The sequence below is a fragment of the Aspergillus brunneoviolaceus genome (assembly GCF_003184695.1).
Source record: "Aspergillus brunneoviolaceus CBS 621.78 unplaced genomic scaffold BO95scaffold_23, whole genome shotgun sequence".
In the NCBI taxonomy this organism is placed as follows: Eukaryota; Fungi; Ascomycota; class Eurotiomycetes; order Eurotiales; family Aspergillaceae; genus Aspergillus; species Aspergillus brunneoviolaceus.
This window is the reverse complement of record NW_020290753.1, coordinates 288,396-307,256: the sequence shown is the minus strand read 5'-3', so window position 1 is coordinate 307,256 and position 18,861 is coordinate 288,396. Positions and strand designations below refer to the sequence as shown.

General features: G+C 52.8%; 6 protein-coding genes across 6 annotated transcripts; 3 read left to right on the top strand and 3 right to left on the bottom strand.

Annotated features, from left to right (window-relative positions):
- Positions 1 to 557: 557 nt before the first annotated feature.
- On the top strand, positions 558 to 2,470 carry BO95DRAFT_452139 (FAD-binding oxidoreductase; the record flags this gene model as incomplete). Its single annotated transcript, XM_025588127.1, has 3 exons — positions 558 to 600; positions 942 to 1,288; positions 1,544 to 2,470. 3 exons carry the CDS (start codon positions 558 to 560, stop codon positions 2,468 to 2,470), a joined length of 1,317 nt encoding a protein of 438 aa, XP_025443638.1.
- A 444-nt stretch (positions 2,471 to 2,914) lies between these two features.
- Positions 2,915 to 3,916, bottom strand: BO95DRAFT_462448 (uncharacterized protein; the record flags this gene model as incomplete). Its single annotated transcript, XM_025588916.1, has 1 exon — positions 2,915 to 3,916. The coding sequence occupies one exon, from the start codon at positions 3,914 to 3,916 to the stop codon at positions 2,915 to 2,917; it is 1,002 nt and encodes a 333-aa protein (XP_025443637.1).
- A 2,630-nt stretch (positions 3,917 to 6,546) lies between these two features.
- Positions 6,547 to 7,524, bottom strand: BO95DRAFT_462447 (uncharacterized protein; the record flags this gene model as incomplete). Its single annotated transcript, XM_025588915.1, has 2 exons — positions 6,547 to 7,263; positions 7,408 to 7,524. The coding sequence occupies 2 exons, from the start codon at positions 7,522 to 7,524 to the stop codon at positions 6,547 to 6,549; spliced, it is 834 nt and encodes a 277-aa protein (XP_025443636.1).
- Positions 7,525 to 9,399: 1,875 nt separating this feature from the next.
- Positions 9,400 to 10,548, top strand: BO95DRAFT_441555 (NADP-dependent oxidoreductase). Its single transcript, XM_025586202.1, has one exon. The coding sequence runs from the start codon at positions 9,474 to 9,476 to the stop codon at positions 10,485 to 10,487; it is 1,014 nt and encodes a 337-aa protein (XP_025443635.1). The 5' UTR covers positions 9,400 to 9,473; the 3' UTR covers positions 10,488 to 10,548.
- Positions 10,549 to 11,297: 749 nt separating this feature from the next.
- Positions 11,298 to 12,900, top strand: BO95DRAFT_493781 (uncharacterized protein; the record flags this gene model as incomplete). The annotated part of the gene is made up of 4 exons (XM_025590770.1): positions 11,298 to 11,555; positions 11,665 to 11,831; positions 11,899 to 12,315; positions 12,447 to 12,900. The coding sequence occupies 4 exons, from the start codon at positions 11,298 to 11,300 to the stop codon at positions 12,865 to 12,867; spliced, it is 1,263 nt and encodes a 420-aa protein (XP_025443634.1). The 3' UTR covers positions 12,868 to 12,900.
- A 175-nt stretch (positions 12,901 to 13,075) lies between these two features.
- Positions 13,076 to 18,557, bottom strand: BO95DRAFT_410847 (uncharacterized protein; the record flags this gene model as incomplete). Its single annotated transcript, XM_025584194.1, has 5 exons — positions 13,076 to 13,396; positions 16,134 to 17,017; positions 17,337 to 17,392; positions 17,438 to 18,080; positions 18,165 to 18,557. The coding sequence occupies 5 exons, from the start codon at positions 18,555 to 18,557 to the stop codon at positions 13,309 to 13,311; spliced, it is 2,064 nt and encodes a 687-aa protein (XP_025443633.1). The 3' UTR covers positions 13,076 to 13,308.
- Between the last annotated feature and the right edge of the window lie 304 nt (positions 18,558 to 18,861).

Below are 18,861 nucleotides of genomic sequence, written 5' to 3'. Positions count from 1 at the left end.
GCGATTTGAGGCAAGAATGCATTTTCTATCTTGAACCTTGAATCCAATAAGATAGGTCTGCTGGAAAATAGCAGGGTTCTGGCAGAGTTGTGTCTAATCCTTACTTCAATGCTGCCGGTTTAGATGACCTTCGACGACCAGGGTGTGAGAATGAGGTATTTTCCCTATCCCACCGTTGCGTTCAGAAGGCCCCGGATCAAGGTCAAGGAAGGATACTCTGAACTTAAACTGAATCTCTAGAGAGATCTAAAGCAAGGGATTTAAAGGTTTCCTGGTTTTATAGGCGCATAACCGCAGGAATGTGACTACAACGAGCCTGGTTCGCGACAAGGTCCCGACCCTTTGTTACACTCTAGATAGCAATGCAAGGGGCTCGGCGGGTCAAAAGATTCACGCCACAACCCTTTTCTTCTTTTTTCTTCAGCCTTAGCTGAATCGATCTATTCAGTGAACCCAACTGATCGCTTGCCTTTGAGTCATTGGGTAGTATCTTGCACTCACCGCCGTTGCCTCAGAGCTATGGATAAGCCCATGTTCAGAGCGGACAGATATATAAAATGGAGATGCATCTTGCGGGAATAACGAGACCGTGTCCACGTAGTCAGTTGACCTGATATCTTGCAATACCTCATTGATACGCAAATCAGACCAAATGAGGTTGTGTCATGAGCTGTCTTGGATTGTTGGCATTGCTGTATTAGCAAGCTGCCTGAAACCACCATTTACCGCAAGAACCTCTGAGTGGCACCCAGCTCGTCTGGCAACAGAAAGAGAGCAGAATATCACCCGGCTCCAGGATGCCACAAGTGAATGTTTCTCTTTGGTACGTCCTATGCTGGATTGGGATTGGATGAGCTTGGTGGGTCACAGACAGGTTCTCAGACAGAGATAGTGTCAAAACCTCGCCGGCACATATCAAAATACCACCGCGTGGCCGGGAGAGGATGAATTCGCGGCCGAACAGAATGATTATTTCTCCCGTCAACAATCCGAGCTGAGCCCTGCCTGTTTCTATCGACCCTTCGATGAAGCTCAGCTATCGTACGCCGTGGCCCGTGCGAGAGAACACCCACTTTGTCCCATTGCCGTCAAAGGCGGAGGCCATGCATCATTTGCCGGGGCATCCAACACGGCCAAGGGCATTACCATTGTTCTCCGACACTTTGACCAGGTTATTGTGTCATCGGACAGGAAGACCGTGCTGGTTGGCGCAGGGAACCGCTGGTTGAGTGTGTACAACGAGCTGGAAAAAGTCAACTTGACCGTTCCCGGCGGCCGGACAGGGTCCGTGGGAGTCGGAGGATTTACTCTTGGAGGTGGGTCGCTCCCATCCTCCTCACCGCATCTGCAAGCAATGCCTTCTGATTGAGCGAACAAAATAGGTGGAATCACTTTTTTCTCTGGCTTGTATGGCCTCGCCTGTGATAACGTGGCAAACTATCGGGTATTTTCCTATCCAGGAAGAACAATAGAAAAAGGAACCAGATGACTTATCAAGCCTGTCGTTGAAATTGAATCTAATCTTTTCGTCGCCAACATATAGGCTGTCCTCGGAAATGGTTCTATCCTCGACGTCAACCGAGAATCCCAGCCCGACCTCTACTGGGCACTGAGAGGGGGAGGCAGCAATTTCGCAATCGTCACTCACTTCGACATGTACGCGATCCCTCACGACTTGATGTGGGGCGGCACACGAAACTATACGAAGCAATGGATTCTCAGTCTCATTGATTTCTATGTCGAGTCGGGATTCCTCTCCCCTTACCAGCCCTCGGCCTCCCAGATCACCACCCTCTACTACCGAGACGGCGAGTACACCGCGACGGTCGATCTCTTCAATGTCAACCCCGAGTCGAGCAATATGCTTTCCAACACGAATCTGACCCAGGTGCCCTACACATCCGATACCATCGCCGTCACGCGCCAGTCGCAGCTGGCAGAGTCCAACTACCGTGGCCAGCCCGACGGACTGCGCCAGACATATTGGACCGCCACGTACCTCCTCGACGGGCCGCTCGCGCACTTCATCCACCAGGTTTTCGAAGAGGAGACCGCCGCCCTGGGCCCGCTCGACGGTCTCGAGGCCCGCTGCATCATGCAGGTCTTCGCCAACAACACTCTCCACGCCATGATCAGGAACGGAGGCAACGCCCTCCCCATCGCCGGCGGTGACCAGCCGCTCATAATCCTGAACCCGGCCTTCCGATGGCAGCAGGCGGGTGACGACCTGAAGATCCTGCAGGCCAGTCAGAATCTGTTCACCCGCGTCAAACATTATGCGAGGGAGCGCGCCCTCAACGTCGAGTATCTGTACATGCCGTATGCAAGTGAGTTCCAGAACGTTCTGGAGAGCTATGGCTCCGAGAATCTTGATCGCCTGCGCAAGGTGGCTAGCACCTACGATCCGGAGGGCTTTTTTCAGACGCAGACACCGGGGTATTTCAAGCTTAACGGACGGGTTGGCTGCTGAGAGGGACTCGGTGTGAGATGAGGGGGAAGGCGGCTGTTCTCTTGGTTATACTATCTGATTGGTCGAGCTGCTATCGGGATATCTTTTGTCTAGATGCAACAAGCCTAATACCGGGGCTTCTTTTTTCTTAGTATTGCTCTGTATATTTCATCCTACCTCCATTTGATCTTCCAGTTCCCTCTCCTTTGGAACAATTCTTGCAACCCTCGCGCACGTGCATTGCGGTTACAGACTCGTGGTTCCACAGCCCCTTGCAGAAAAGGAAACAGGTTATTGCACGCAAGCGAATCTTCAGATCACTTCTTACCAAAATCGCGAGTAATGTCGGTTTGGACTCCTGGAAGTCCTCTTGATCAATGCTCATCTTCAGGCCTAGCGAGCTATTACACAAGATGTGGAATAGTGTTTGGAGGGTACATAGTAGCCCAACCCTTGCACGCCTACTCACTTCAGCTGAATCTCAAGCAGCTGAGCCCCAACCGCCGTCTCCACACCATCGACATCGATATTGACCGCGCTAGCCCCGCCCGTCGTGACAAAGATAGTGTTCTCCTCTCCCTCTCCACGCCCAAAGAACACCCCCGTCGGCTCCGCGACCTCCGTCGAGTCCTCAGCACCCGCGATAATCTCACTGCCCACGGCCACCCCGTCCTTCGTAAAAATCACCTGCTGAATGGTATTCTCCGTCGCAGTGGCCAGGTAAGCAAACCGATACTCACTGCCATAGGTAGCATTGAGCGCGAACCCAGCGGGCGCGATGGCGAAGTCATCAAACTGACTCCCTTGGTAGATCAATTGGCCGGTTCCAGCCGTGACGTTGGAGAACAGCTCCGCGCGGTACAGGGCCCCGCCAGCCGTCCAGTACACAAAGTCCTCCGCGACCTTGATGCCGTTGATGGACGACATCAACGACTCTTGGGAGATGGCCTTCCAGGTGGCGCCGCTCGTCGTGTCGATGGCGAAGATAGCGTCCTGGTAGCTGGCAGTCGCCAGGAGGATGGTCTCGTTGAAGGCGGCCAGGCCGTTGAAGCCCGTGGGCGCGGTGGGGCGGCACAGCAGCGAGATCGTGGGGCTGTTGCTGTTCTGGGTGAAGTCGACCTTCCACACGTGCGTGGCGTTCTTGGGCGGGTCGCTAATGTTGTCGGAGGTCGTGTTGGCGCCGGCGACGTAGAAGACGTCGTGGGCGCCCTCGGCGATCCCCGACAGACCTAGCACGGAGTCGAAGGTGTGGATCACCTTCGTCTGGGGGGGGTTCGTCTGTGGATTGACCGCTAGCAGGCTCGCGGGAGGACCGATCTCCGTGGCCAGGACAACGCCGTTGGAGCGGGTGGCCAGGTTCTCGAGCCAGGTGTCGTTGGAGGCGAATTGGAAGACGGTGCGCACTGGCAGCTGGGCCGCAGTGGCGGTCGCTGCCAGGGACGAAGCTAGGGCGATAGATGGACGCATGATGAATGCAGAGAAGAAGCAATTCCTTGATGAGCTAGATGAACACTTCTGAGCCAAATGATCCTGCGGCCATTGGCAACTTTTATAAGGCTCGCTCGAGGAAAAGGAGAAAGAGCAATGTGATACCTACTATACCTAATAGACAGATTAGATTCGATCAACTCATGACTATGACGCGGCCCCTGCCGCCCGGCTCCATCTCTCGCCCCGGTTTAGGTAGGGTTACAGCCAGGCGCTAAGGCCAAAAACGGACGGATTTGCCGCGCTGAGGTGGAGTAAACCCGACATCCGCAAAATCGCTCGGTGCGGTTGGTTTGCTCGGATTTGATTGCCGAAAACTGGATATCCTTGCGCAAAATTGGCCGTTGTTAGAAGTTTCGTCAGCACTTTCTGCGCTGAAAGAATAAGGAATTCCAGGGCAGAGGTGCCTGTTGCACGCGCGTCTTTTTTTCCCTTCCGCGCTTAATGCTCCCCCCCGTTAGCTTATCTAGGACTTGTTTCAAACCCAACAACAAGAACAATCCAGCCAGCTACGTGGCCTGGAATTTAGATGTTTCAAGTTCTCGAGTCTAGACAGCATTGCGGCCTCCTGAGCTTGGGGGCCCAAGCTCTCCAGACAGTCAATAACCCTACTTGGGGTGTATCGGTTTCCTGTTCATTATGCTCCAGCCCGGGAAGAAATCCCACGGCGGGTTGTCAGACTTTCGACACTATGGTTTTAATTATTCAACCATGTGAAATGTTCTAACAAGAGTCACCCGTTCTTCCTTACTAAGGCTTTCAACTAATATTGCAAGTCCTCAAGAATCTAACAATTTTCTCATTCATATTCGCGACAAGCCAAAGCTCTGCCCAGATGAACTCGAGCACAAACCAAGAGACATCACGCCGCCAAATCTTTCTCTCCTTTCGAAAGAAGCAGGTTCTCATGCAGCCAATATTGATAAGGTACCCAACTCGATCATACGACTTCACTAAGGCGAATGACGCGCCATGGATTCACAGACACGATCACAAAATGTCTGAGGAGGGGAAAGGTAACAATACAGTGCATACACAAAGGATTCACGGTGAAGAAAGATGTAAAGCTCCCCAGCTGACAGGCATAATACCTTCTCTGCGTCTTGTGTCTCCGGCACCTCATCACGACTGCTCTGCGATATCTACAGGATGAGATATTTCCTAAGCTCTACAGCCAGAGGCAATTGATGCCTCAAGCTTGACACATCTTGCAATCGTGCGAGTGGTGGCCCGTCATGTCTTAGTTGATTTGTCGTTGGCCACCATTTGTCTCGAGAGACGACTTGCCGAACAGGCGGTGGAACGAGACGCTGCATGCAGGAGCTCGGAGACATAGACCCTGTGCAATCTACCATCGTGCTTCTCTTTGTAAGAGTGGAACTCTGTGCGTGGTACTAGCAGGCTCTTAGGGATAATGTGATAAGGTCTCTGAGCAAGCCAGACTTACCGTGTCTATACCGAAGAGATGAATGCGTAGTTTATCTTAAGCCACTCTCTCTTTGTAGTAGTCTGGCACTTCCCACTGCCTGCACACGGTATGCGGTGTAAGAGTATCTATAGCACTGTTGAGGGCTCTAGATTTCACGCGCCTCCTGCTTTTGACAGAAGGCTTTTGCCTTGATCCAACCCCGTTCATCGCATTCCCGAGCCACCGCACCACGCGCAACGCAAAGGCGGTCTATTTGCCCATGCCAAAATCCTTACAATGGATGGAACTGGAAAATGCATGACTCGTAACGTTGACAATCTAGCTCTGTGCTTCCGAGAGCGTCAGTGTGTAAAACCTTTTGTATCTTTCAAAGATTTTCCCACAACACTGGTAGTGGGAGACTCTTTTGGATAGGGATCGCTCTCGGTAAGATGCAAGTTGAGCTACTTCAGAATTCCTGCTCCGTCAACAAAATAAACGAAAGACTCCCCCTTATCATAATGATCTAGATGTTGTCGCACTTGTGATTCCGCAATCAACCGCTCGAAAATGTTCGTCATCGCAGCTGTAGCATTGCTCGCCGAGTTAAGTTCAAACACCCACGTCTCGAGCTTCATCAGTCATCGAAGGACAAAGTTGGAAAGAATTATGATCAAGTAAACATCCGCAAGGCGAGGAAGTAGATCCGTGAAGCACATGTTGTTGGTCTTTGACGTGGGCCTGAAGCTACTGTGGGCGTAACTTCTCTTGTTGCCAGAGCATATGATGCTTTATACTCTGGAGGCGGGTTTGCGCTTCGTCCAACGCACACGTCGATGGAAGAGGTCTATTGGGTTCCGAAATATAGCCGATCACCATTCAGATGACGTGCCCATTCTGTGGGCGGCCCTGAATCCTTCAAGAGCCAGGCGGTACGGCAACATGCAATGGCCGCTCTGCACTGTTCCCTGGAAAATTTATGAGAGAATATATTATTAGTTCTGTTATTTCAGGTTATTAGGGTTCATAGAGTGACCGTTATATCTTTCTGTACTGTTCATAGTCAGTTACTGGCTGCTCGCCTCCCGCCACGCATATTAATATCTCCTCCCTCAAATAGCCTAACATAGCCTGAGTTCATCCATTATTCAGGTCTTGACACATTCAGTCGCTAGTGTGCGATTATTTACTAAGACCGTTTCTAAGGACACAAAGGCAAAGCAAGCCCCGAGTCTACCCTCTCCTCTTCCTCGTCATCAACAAGCAGAGATCTCATGCACAAGAGGAGCTGCTGGAGCCACCAATCGCGTACTACCGAGAACCGATCGCGGATAACCAACCGTGCTAGGTTTTCAACTTGATGGTGAGGTGCAAGCATGTAGACAGGGTATTGGTTAGGAGACTGTCGACCCCGATAGTTCAAGCTGCCGAGCCTCATTTCCGGGAGGTCGGAGTCGTCGGTGGTTAGGTACATTCTGGCGCCTCGGTTCCTATTACGCCGCCCCTCCTCGGCATACCAACGACCCAGATCGTGGGGGTAGGAAGCGGGCCCGGGTGGGGGATCCAGGTAGTGGTTGGAAATGAGCAGTTTCTTTGGGTACAGAAGAACCCCGCGGCTTTGGTTGGGATCCTTCCGATGACGGGGGTAGAGATGATCGGTATGAAAGTGATACGCCGGGGAGGGGTACTTGTTTGAGGTGAGTTTTCCCTCCCTCGGTTCTTCCAGTAAAGCACACTGCCTCGTCTCCCATTCTCGCTGTCCGTCCGCCGGACATCCGGGCAAACCGTCCTCACGAAGCACCTTTGAAGCCCGGGCAAGGTCGGCGTATGGTATGGCCCAGGCAGAATGATGGGCCGCTATCGGCACACCGATCATGCTCATCGCCGTCTCCCCGCAGAGCACACAGCGTATTCCAGCCTGGTGGAGAAGGAAAGACATCCTCTGCTCTAGTTCGGGGCTGGTAGGCGCTGTCTCTGGAAATTACACCGCCAGGGGAGGAACGATTTCCAAATCCTCGGACCTGGGCTTTGTTCTTGGGGTAATTTGACGTCCCGGGTTTACCCGCAGCCATTCTGGTAGCTCGTTCCATCCGGGTAGGTTGTCGTCTGTATCCTCTTCAATATCTGAGCAGCAGTCTTGCCATTCGCTTTCAGAGGCAGTATCGTCGTTGCGAGACATGGTGCAGAGCTAAGAGGTCCGACGAGTCATGAATGTATCGCGCGCTGCGTAAATCAAGCGTTGTAAGATGTCAAGGGGGTGGCACAACAACAATTGTTGGTATTCGCGTGCTTATATATGGTATGATCTCATTCCAGTTATGTACAATATCTTGTGTGCTTCATCAACTGATTAGCCCTTCTTTCTTTGTCAATCCTCCTTGATTCAGGATAAGAGCTCAACCATTATCAGTCTAGTACTTCAAACTCGGATACCTTTTCCCTTCGTTGCAGCATGTGAACCTTGTGTTGCCAAGTACTTTGTTGGGGCTTCATTCACCTATGATGAACAACCGAAGTGCATCTTGTGTATGTTAGGCGGCCTTTATCTGACTTGATAATCCGTTCTAGTGTTTGATTAGTTCTTTGGAAATCTTTATAGTGGTCATAATCTTTCAACCACAAAACAACGTTTTACCATCTCCTATCAAATCTCTGTAGCTACAGGCAGAGTGGTGACAACTGTCAGGCGGGTCTCATAGCTTACCTTATTGTTTATTTTGTTTCTTGGTTCTCTGAATTCCATCTATCTGGCTTACAATTCTAATTCACTCAAGGCATTGTACATGCCAGATATTAGCCTTTGTTCCCAACATGTAGTAGTGCCCCAATTTGTATTACGGACGTAAATTATCCGTGCTCGTATACCTTGACAAAGATACAGAAACAATATTTATGCCGAGGACGAGCACCAGATCAAGGAGCTGCATGCGAATCTGGTTTTCCTGGACGCCGAGCTCAAAATCATCGAGAAGGAGATCAAAGAGGCGTGGAGAGAGGGCCGACACCACTGGAAACATTTGTGAACAGGCTCGCAAGGACGGTGACTAGGCGGCGACTAAGCCCAACCCGTGGGCGTGTCCCGATCTTCCCGGCACGGAGTGACTGACTCCTGTTTTCCGCAAGTTTACCCCAGTGCTCACGGTTGAGGAACTTCAGGTGGTTGAGGTTCATGCTTGAGGGTGGGAGGGGCTTCATGGAGGCTGGTTCTATATTTGCCTTTCAGTTTGCTGTGCTGTTCATCTCCATCTCATGTAACAATTCCTTACTCATCAATCTAGAATCCTATTGTCACTCCAATGCCAATCCAATGTCACGCCTGTTCGCTGTGATCATCTGTTGTCGTTGAATCTGAGTCCACCACTCGATGGAACTTACTTTCTGTAGTTTACGCGCAGAAGTATTTCTATCTTTACCTTTCAGTTGAGCAAACCGCCGTGCGGCGTGAGCCTGGTATAAGATATATGTAGCTTGTTTTGGCGTTCGCCTCCGCTTCCAGGAACTAAATGTGCCCATAGTATTTTAGGTGACCCAGAAACCCAATCCCAAGCTCTCATCGATGAGGTCCATTTCCTAACCAGGATATAACCAAAGGCAAGTGGGCTGCAAGCAGATATTACAGTTCATTTGTACTGTCAAGCAGGGATTCAACCAGTGACGTATTCATATCCTAGAACGGATCTACAAACCCCACTTTCAAGTGTTCCACCCTCGTATCACCTATTCTCTAACATGTACTGTGGAGCCGACCGACCGTATCGTGGTTTCTTTCCATTCTTTGTGCGGCACAATTAGACCTTCACTCCCAGCTGCTCTAATATGCGATACGAGAAGCTCTGTGCCCCTCAAAAAGCTGCGAGGATATGATTTGCGACCCCAACACGAGCGCAGACAGTAGAGGGCGTCATGGCTGTCAGACGGATAGGCTATTCGGGAACCCGGCGAACCCGGCGAACCGTCCCCTCCTCGCCAAGACATAAGCAACCATGCAGTGGTACGACCATGCTATAAAGCTGTCGGCTCTCCACACGCATCCAGACCATCCTCTTGGATCAGTATCACCATTATCAACAAAATAAACCTTCCTGAGGAAATATCTACTGAAGAGTCGAGCCACATACTCACCTAAAAATGTCGACCCCAACCACGATGCGGAAGATCGTCCAACCCGACGCAAACGCCAAAACCCTAACCCTAACCACCGCCCCCGTGCCGACCATCGACCCTGCAAAGGGCGAGCACCTAATCCAAGTCAAAGCCTGTGCCCCCTGCGCAGGGGAGCTCCTTTGGCCCAAGAATTTCCCCCCGCCCAATCCCCGAGAATTAATCCCCTGCCCGGACGTCGCCGGGACCGTCGTGGCCGGACCCAAAGACTCGCCTTTCCAACCAGGTGACGAAATCTACGCGCGAACCAACTACCTTCGCCCGGGGAACGCGCGCGATTCTACTGTCTGCGTTACCGATGAGATGGCGCACGCGCCCAAGGACCTGAGCGCCGTGGCCGCCGCGGCGATCCCCGTGTCGGCGGAGACGGCATGGCAGATCTTGTTCATCCATGCGGGGGTGGCCGGCGCTGGGGAGGTGGATCTTGCCGCTGCGGAGCAGGCGTGGAAGGGGAAGCGGGTGCTGGTGACGGCTGCGTCGGGTGGAGTGGGGATCTGGGTCACGCAGCTGGCGACGCTGCTGGGGGCGGAGGTGGTGGGGACGTGTGGTGCAGCAAATGTGGAGCTGGTGCGCTCGTTTGGCGCCGTGGAGGTGCTGGATTATCGGCGAACGGGCCTGCGGGCGTGGGCGGAGGAGCAGCCCCGGCGGAAGGTGGATGTGGTGGTCGACTGTATCGGGCGGCAGTCGCTGGCGGATGCGTGGTGGGCGGTCAAGGATGGAGGGGTCGTGCTGAGTATCTTTCAGCCGCCGGAGCAGGTCAAACCTGACGGCTGGGAGCGGTCAGCGGTGCGGAGCGTGTTTTTTGTTATGGAGCCGGTGAGGAGGCATCTCGAGGAGATCACGAAGCTAGTGGAGCTCGGAAAGTGTCGCGGGATGGTGGACAGTGTTTGGCCGTTGGAGCAGTATCAGGAGGCATTCAAAAGGTTGGATGAGGGGCATGCGAGGGGCAAGATTGTTTTTGATCTGTCTCTTAATCTGTGAGAGAAGATGAGATAATTTCCGTGCTGTAGCTGTTTCATCGAGTGTGTCGGGTTCAATGGATACTCAATCAAATTTGCAGTTCCTCACTGGTGACCACCTTGCCTACCAAGCCCTATTTGTGGGAAACTTTCCATCGGCATCACATCATAAAGAACTTGGGTAATCCCGTATTATTCTTATGTATGATCATCATTTGCCGAAAACGTTTGACGTTACTGTTCATTTCATATACCAATAAAATACTTGAAAGCGCATTGCTTGAATGTGATGAAAGACTTTGTAGACTCTAGACCATGTGAGACGACAGATTAGTGCAGAAGTACCATTCATTTCATGCCCCTAAACATACTCTCACATAATTTCCTTATGTTGTGGACCTGAATTAACTATTGAGATTTTAGTCCCCTCTGTTCTTTCTTCTTCTCTGACCGGTGAATGTGGTTCGGATAAGCTACCTCGGCTATCTCGGTGGGTCTTGAGGTCAGATTATAATATCACGGCGATCACGCCTCAACACTCCGAACCCAACAAAATTTCAACTTTCGAACATTTTTACCTGTTGAGTAATGTGCGCCACTGTGGTAAGAGTAATCAACATGCCAAGTGCCAGCTTCTTGCTATGGCTGATAGACTTGTTAATTGCTTATAAATACCTTCCACCTGAACGCAACTGGTATCCGGCATAATCGTCAAGCCCTGCCCATTGAAAGGCTACCTAACTACGAAGCGACCGGGAAGATTTGCAACTTGTTCAAGAACTGGCATTCCAATACTGTGGCGAAGACTTCAGTCACAGTGTGAAGAATCAACATGCCACACGCGCTGGACTTCTTCCAAGGCCTCTGGGTCCAGCACCCCTGGGCAATTGTCCTCAGCGTAGCTGGCTATATCGCGATGGTCCGACTTTTACGAAACCGTCGTGTGAAAGCGATCGATGCCCCCTTTGCCCATGGTCAGAGGAAACTGTCCAGTATGACAAGTGAAGAGGCGCATGCTATCATCAGCCAACTGCAGGAGCTCGAATTTCCATACGCTTTCAAGAAGGCGCGCAAGATCGCTCTGCTCAAGGTACGGCAATCCTTGCCCCTAGCAACGCCCACCCTCTACTTGCGCAACAAGCCATTGTATCAAGCGATGTAGACATGCAACTGAATTCAGCGTCTTCGACCTTTCGCAGGCGGGTGGCATCCCAACAATGTCCAAGCTCTTCGCCGTGACGGGCCAGAACAACAAGCGCAATTCGGGCAAACGTGCCGTGGACACGGAGATCCTCCTCCGAGAAGCTCAGTCACAGCCTCGCGACTCAAATCGCTATAGCACTGCGGTCGCGAGAATGAACTATCTGTATGTACTGAGATCCTATGCCCCTTTCTCCGATCAGAGTCTATTCACTAACCCCTCATATCTCCAGACACGCCCGTTACCGCAAAGCCAACAAGATCACGGACCCAGACCTCCTACATACCCTCGGTGACGGACTCGCAGAGATCCTCAACGTGATCGACCGAGATGAATGGCGCAAGCTGACGGACGTCGAGAAATGTGCCCTGGGTGTCTTCCACAAGAACCTGGGCGAGGACATGGGGATTCCCTTTGAGCCCCTTACTTCCTCGCGCGAGGGCTGGCGCAATGGGCTGCACTTCGCAATGGAGCTACGCGACTGGACGATCCGCTACGAAGAGGCAGTGGCCCGGCCCGTCGCGACGAACGATCAATACGTGCGGGTGTATGTCGATGCGGCGCTGGCTGGGCTCCCTGGCTTTGTCACGAAGACAGTGCGGAAGATGTTGGCTGCGGACCTGGATGAGGTCATGCGAACGAGTCTTTGGTGAGTAATTCGGCCTCCGATTGAGCGGCGGAATCATGCAAGGATGATGTGGCGGGCGGTTATGACCGCCTGGGTGCATGCTTTCTAGTTCTTCATCTTTCCAACAAATCCCAATGCTGACATCCGTTTAGCCTCGAGAAGCCCGGCCCCATTCTTGTCTTCGTACTGTCCTGCATCCGCCAGACACGCAAAGCCTTCCTCCGACGCTTCGCCCTTCCGCGCTTCTGCGCTGTCAAACCCGTGCATGAAACGGCCGATCCGAGGACGAATCGATATCACTTCGGCAGACAGACCCTACAGCCGTGGTATATGGAACCGACCCTATGGTCAACCTGGGGACCAGGTGCGTTGCTTGTGAGGATGCTCGGAGGGAAAGTGCCGGGTTCGCGGGGGGACCGCTACCATCCTCAGGGATACGATCTTATGACGATTGGTCCCGATCCTCAGAAGGAACGAGGCGCGGAGGAGATGAGACCTGATATCGGAGTGATCAAGGCGAGGGCCGTGGCGACTTGTCCATTCTCGCAAGCCAAGGCGGGAGGTTTTAATTGAGATTGTTCTGCACGGATTGTATTGTGTCGGACATGGTGGCAAGGGAGACGATATAGGTGGAGACGATGGCTGATTAGAAACTCAATCAGGATGACTTGCTTTTAGTAGAGTAAGTCAGCTACATCGTTCTTGAAAATCATGTGTTTGATTTAGGATACCGCGGTGGTGGTAAATCGGCAGGGTTGATAGATCCAACCCTAGTATAAGCCCACGATGTCAATTGACATGGCCTAAAGAACAGCCTGACTATCTACAGATATCCATCACGTCAGCAGAAGGTATAAACATAATGATTCATGTCTGTGGTTTATGTCCAATCTCTGTATCTGCAGCTCTTGGATAGGAGATCCAACACCTCTATCTTCTATGTCCATCCAACTGTCCGCCTTTCCCCTACATCCTATCGTCCCATGAACCCGGCAGCAAAAATGCACTCACCCCTCAAAGTACCGCCTTAAGCTCCCTCTTCGGCCTCAAGATACACTGCTGTGTCATATTCGCCACCAACCGCCCGCCCCGATCCCACATCCTCGCCTCCGTATACGTTCGTCCATCCGCGCCAGCCACCGTCTTCAACTCGCGCAGATGCCAGTTCTCCAACCCCCAATCCGCCGCGAACACCCGCATCGAGAAGTCCAACGACGCGCAGGCGCCCGCATCATCCAGAAACATCCCACTATGCGCGAGCGGGAGAAAGCTCAGGAATGCATCCAGCACGAACGCCAGGCCCGCGTACTCCTCCGAGCGGCGGTGCATCGGGTGGCGGACGCGGAGCCAGTCCGCCGAGGTTCGGGCCGTCAGGGGCAAAGCGTCCTGGCCGGTGGGGTGGGCCTTGGCCATCCCGTTGAAGTTCTGCCCCGACACGCCTTCGGGCGTCTGTCGCGTCTCGAAGAAGCGGGCGATGAGGCTGAAGAGCGTGGTATACTGCGAGAAGGCCTCCTCGGTGAGGACCCCGCGCTTGACCATGTCGGTGCCGATCTCCTGCGGGGTACGGCAGGCCTCTGGCGGGGAGTATGTCCGGTCCGGCGGGGTGGAGTAGCTGAGCATGGCTCGCTCGCCCTCCTTCTGGAAGTCTGCGAGGATGATCATGCATAGTCTGGTGGTCTTGTCGGTCTGCGCCTGCGTGATCTCTACCTGTCGCGTGGCAAATGTCCGGGTATCTCGGAGGCGGCGGACAGAGCAGGTGAGTGTCCGTTCGGTTGATACGGGGGCGAGGAAGTGTCCTGTTACCGAGTAGAGGAGATACTGGGAAGAGACGGTCTGGCAGGCTGCGTTGACGGCGACGCCCAGGGCGCACCCGCCGTAGGCGATATTGGCGGCGTTGCCCATCTTTTCGGGCTTGTAGCGTGATTGGAAGACATTGGGGCCGATCTGTTCCACAGAGATATGCTCGGCGAGAGTCCGCGCTTGAGTCGGCGTGGTAGGTGGTGAGGATACTGGGGACATTATGGTGGTTATGGTCGGGCGCTGGAAAGATTCTGCACAACGCAACGTAGCGGGGGTCTCCAGTCGTATTTATACTATAGTTGGGAGGTGCTATAACCTTATTTTTGGAATCACGGCCCGAGGTTGCGGGTCCAACTGCCGAGGCTGGCTGACCAAAGCGGCCAATCATACCACTAAAGAATGGTCGATTTCTAGGGATGGAGGATCCACTTTGGGGACGCAATTTTGATGCCCCTCTAACTACCATTCGACTGCTGACTTTATTAAAAAGCTATCAAGAACAGGCCTCCCAATATGTGGAGCATCAGTCCAGCCCTTGTTGGCTTTAGGATCCGAGGTGAAGCTTTTTTAGCATTCAACATTCATTAGATTAACGCATAGAATATTGCTGTGAGTGAGTCAAGATGTACGGTGTAGCTACTTGACCAGTTGCCAAGCCAGGAAAACGGCCATCCATACTTGGAGCGGCCCACATATAAAACCGTACCAAGCACATTCACATCACTTTTCATCAGAACCTTGTGTTCGAGACATATGTCTTGTAACAGAAAACCGCCAACGCCAGCCCAGCAAGGAAGTCGGTAAAAATGGTGAGGAACCAGAACCATGGGATCTGGGGCACGCCGCCAAAGAAATGGGCTGGTGTGCGGATCCCTAGCGACGCATAACTTGCGAGGTAGAAAAGAGCCGTCTGTAGGCTTCCGGACTTATACAGATGGTAGCCGCGGATGCCACAAAAGGTGTGAAAAGGATAAGAGATGGTGATGCCGATGCGATACGCCCGTGCGGAGGTGTAGATTCCGGGGACTGGCGGGTAATCTTCTGCGCGCAGGTAATTGTGGGCGTAGTGTATGGTTGTTGTGAGCCACAGGGAGAATAGTATGATGCACAAGGGGCGCAGCTGGGAGGGAGAGGGGCTGGGGCTGGGGTTGAGCATGTTGGAAAATCGGGCTCTGTCTGCTAAGGAGTGCAGTGAAGCTCGGGCGCGATGTATCGATCGTCCCAAAACACATGGTGAGGTACTGTACCTATCTGATTGTCCTGCTCCTTATGTCTGAAGAGCTCATCGCATGATTATATCGATGAAACTGTTGATAATGTAATCTGGACTGACCTCGGATGCTCCTCTGTTTGTATTTTCCTGCCTGGTGCATCCATTGCCTGTGTGCTCAGAAATGCAAGTTTTATCCAGATTGCATGGTATCGATTGCAAACATACGGATGTTACTTCAGGAAGTATCTACGGCCCAATACTACGCTTCTGTACCTTTTCGCGCGGCAAACAGTATATATACCGAGGCTTCCCCGAGGATATTATAATCGAACCGAGTACTGCCCAGCATGCATTTGAATATGCTACGAAGGTGAATAGTGGATCAAGTTTTTCATGACACCTGTATACTTCGTCATTCTTGCGATCTTATCACCTCTAAGCTATACCGGTTTCTTCCTGAACCAAGCATTGAAATGTACTTCACCCCGCCCCCAATCGAGGTCCCCTCATCGTACGAAGCCATCCCAACACGAGATTTCAGACTCTTGCATTACCCCGGCGCCTGACCAAGTGTGTGAGCTTGAATCAGCCCGTAAAGTGAAATGTCTTCGCCTTCGCAGGTAACCCATCGTACAAATCTATCGTAATCCGAAATAAGGCAGTAGATTGCTCCTCAACACACAGAATAACTCTCGTGTACACCCCGCACAAACCAGAGCACCAGTACCCATACTCTCCATCCAACATACAAATCCAAGTTCCGTCAAACCTTCGCTTTCCCACCCATTTTTGGCCTCAAAATTGTCGTTTGCGCCATCACAGCAACCAACCTGCCTCCGTCATCAATGCACGCGCACCCCCTGCCGCACAAGTCTGTTGCTCACTGACCATCCACTCCCCCACATCAACTCGATGCGTCATCATCCGCAGCGCAAAGTCCAACGTCGCGCAGGCACTCGCATCCAGCAGACTCCGGCCCGCGTGGTTGGCGGGTATGTACGCGAGGCCGCGGTCCATGTAGAACGCCAGCGCGGCGAGCTGAGCGGACTCACTCCCAAGGGGCGTCTGCAGGCGGAAGCATTCCGCCGAAATAATGCCAGTGATATCCCCTTCAGTCTTCCGGTTTGTGGCCGGAAGGGGCTGTACTTCCATAAACCGGTTAATGTATTTGTACAGGCCTGATTCTGGTGCTCTGGCGATTGCAGCTGTAACAGCATCGGCGTGTGTGGAATGTGGACGAGTGGAGTAATTCACCATCTCGAGCGTCTCCTCGATGTGGAAGTCGGCGCTTGCGACGAGACATAGCTGCTCGCCGGTGGGGCTTTCCTGGTACACGCGGAGATGTCGGGTTTGGAAGATCCGCGTGTTCCGGATGCGTTCGACTTGGCAGATAAGCTTGAGGGAGGGGCTTGCGGGCCGGACGAAGTGTCCGGTGAGTGAGTAGAGATGGTGGCCGGGTTTAGTGGTGGCGTAGGCTGCGCTGATGGCGATGGCGAGGATGTTGCCGCCGTAGGCCCAGTCGGCGAGGTCGCCCATGCGCGTTGGTGGGAGGCACGAGATGAATCGGTCGAGGCCGCGCGCTTCGACGGCGAGTTGTTCTTGGAGGGTTACCATGGTGCTTGTGTTTGGTGAAGGTCTTGGATTTGGTGGCAGAGATAGGAGAATGGTTCTTAAATGACTGTTGAGGGCATCGTAGTGACATGTGATGCTCTGGGTGATATTGTAATCAAGCGTGGTCCAGGACCCTTATGACTCCCGTGAAGAGCTTATGCTTGGCGATTTCAGTTTGGTGCTCTTCTCGTTATAGGATTTTAGAAAGTTGTTGACTTCTATCCTACTCGGATTCAGAAACAAAAGTCCCTCGCTCCGAACCGGCACAGGTCGCCTTCATCGTATCCACGCTTGATATGCCGCAAGCCTACAATATGAGATCGTCCACCGAAGCGCTCGGTAGAAGTTTTATTCCTCCCAGACCCGATTGCACTCCTGAGCCCAAGGATCGTAAGGAGGCATGAAAAGCGGCGTTGACATCGATCATTCTGAACCCGGGAGCGCGCCCGAGAATGACAAATCCATGAAGAAGCCCTATCCACATCAGCTAAGTCAATCACAATTCCGCAAGGAACTTACTCCAGAGAAAGTTCTCCAAATCCAACACATAGGATCTATGCTCAGAGCGCATCCGCCCTGATGGTTCATCTACTATGCGTACCGTGGGAAAGAAGCTCGACCCCTGCAGATCCACCCCATGCTGCTCAAGATACCCTTCCACGTCCCGACTATCGAACCACTGCCCCCCAAGCCCGCAGATCTCAAGCAATCGAGCGCGATCATCCACTGATGTCAACTCATCCCCACGTCCGCTACTTGGAAGGATTCCAAGCACTCGACGTGGCAGCCTCATATTCTTCGGATGCATTGGAATGCCGAATTCATCTTTGTCGGGATAATGCGTACCTGCTCCACCTACACCATAAAATGGAAGGCCGGGAACCTCAAGTGGGGACTCGGATCCACCTCGTAGCAATTGCTCAAATCGCGGTTGCATCTTGGCTTTGTCCTGTATGCAGGGCACGAGACGGAATACGCGGTACACTTGTTGGGGATTTGACTGGGGATCGATAAACAAGTTGAATGCGTGCTCGAGGCAGTATCGTTGCAGTCCACGGGCGAAGCGCCCTTCCTGGAACGAGTAGGTGTGACCCCTGGTCGAGATGGGCCGGGGTAATGAATGCTGCCGTCTCCGCGGCGGATTTAGTGGCTCCTGCTGAACCTCCCAGTTGCTTTGAGTTTGATCGAGACGGTAAGCCAATATCTGGTGTGATGTGGTGGAAAGCACATCAGGTTCTGGCGTAACTTGCATGCGAGAGGAATCAGTTTGAAAGGCTGAACCGTGAGAAGCACCCTGCTCGATCAACACCCCGCGCATTTGCGTCAGGCGGGCATAGATATCCGGATGAGACAGCTGCAGCCGCGCCTCAGTAGCAGCCTCGCAAGTGCTGGAGACCTGGTCTGACAGCCTATGAAGCTTCGCTTCCAAGTCCGTGACGCGATCGAGGGTTTGGCGGAAGACCGCCTCTTTTTTAAGGCGGTATGTCTTCTGGGCGCGCCGAATCTGCGTGCGCCGGTCTTCCGAAAGGATTGCCGGGCCACCGGCCTCGATGCGGGGTCGGCCCACGCGCTTCCCTGAGTGCAGTCGCGTTTTAATCGGGCTTGAGGGGTTGAGCTGTCTCTGTGAGGCATCTGGCATTGCTGTATCCTGATTTGGTATTCCTGTGTCGGGTTGTGGCTCTGGTGGCGTTGCGGATGGTGCGATGATGGCGACGACATTGCTGGGCTCATCCGCCTCTCCTAGGAATGACCTAGCAGAGAGAATAGATAGGTTCGATCGATGTTCCATCTCTATGGGATCTCATCATGACAATTTTGAGATCACGAGTGCGATGGTGAATGAATTGACCAAGGGAAGTTCCATCACAAGATGTGTTAAGCGTGGTTGACCGCCTTGGCCTTCCGAGGTCTGGAAGGCGCGGCAGATTGATTCTGCCATTGTT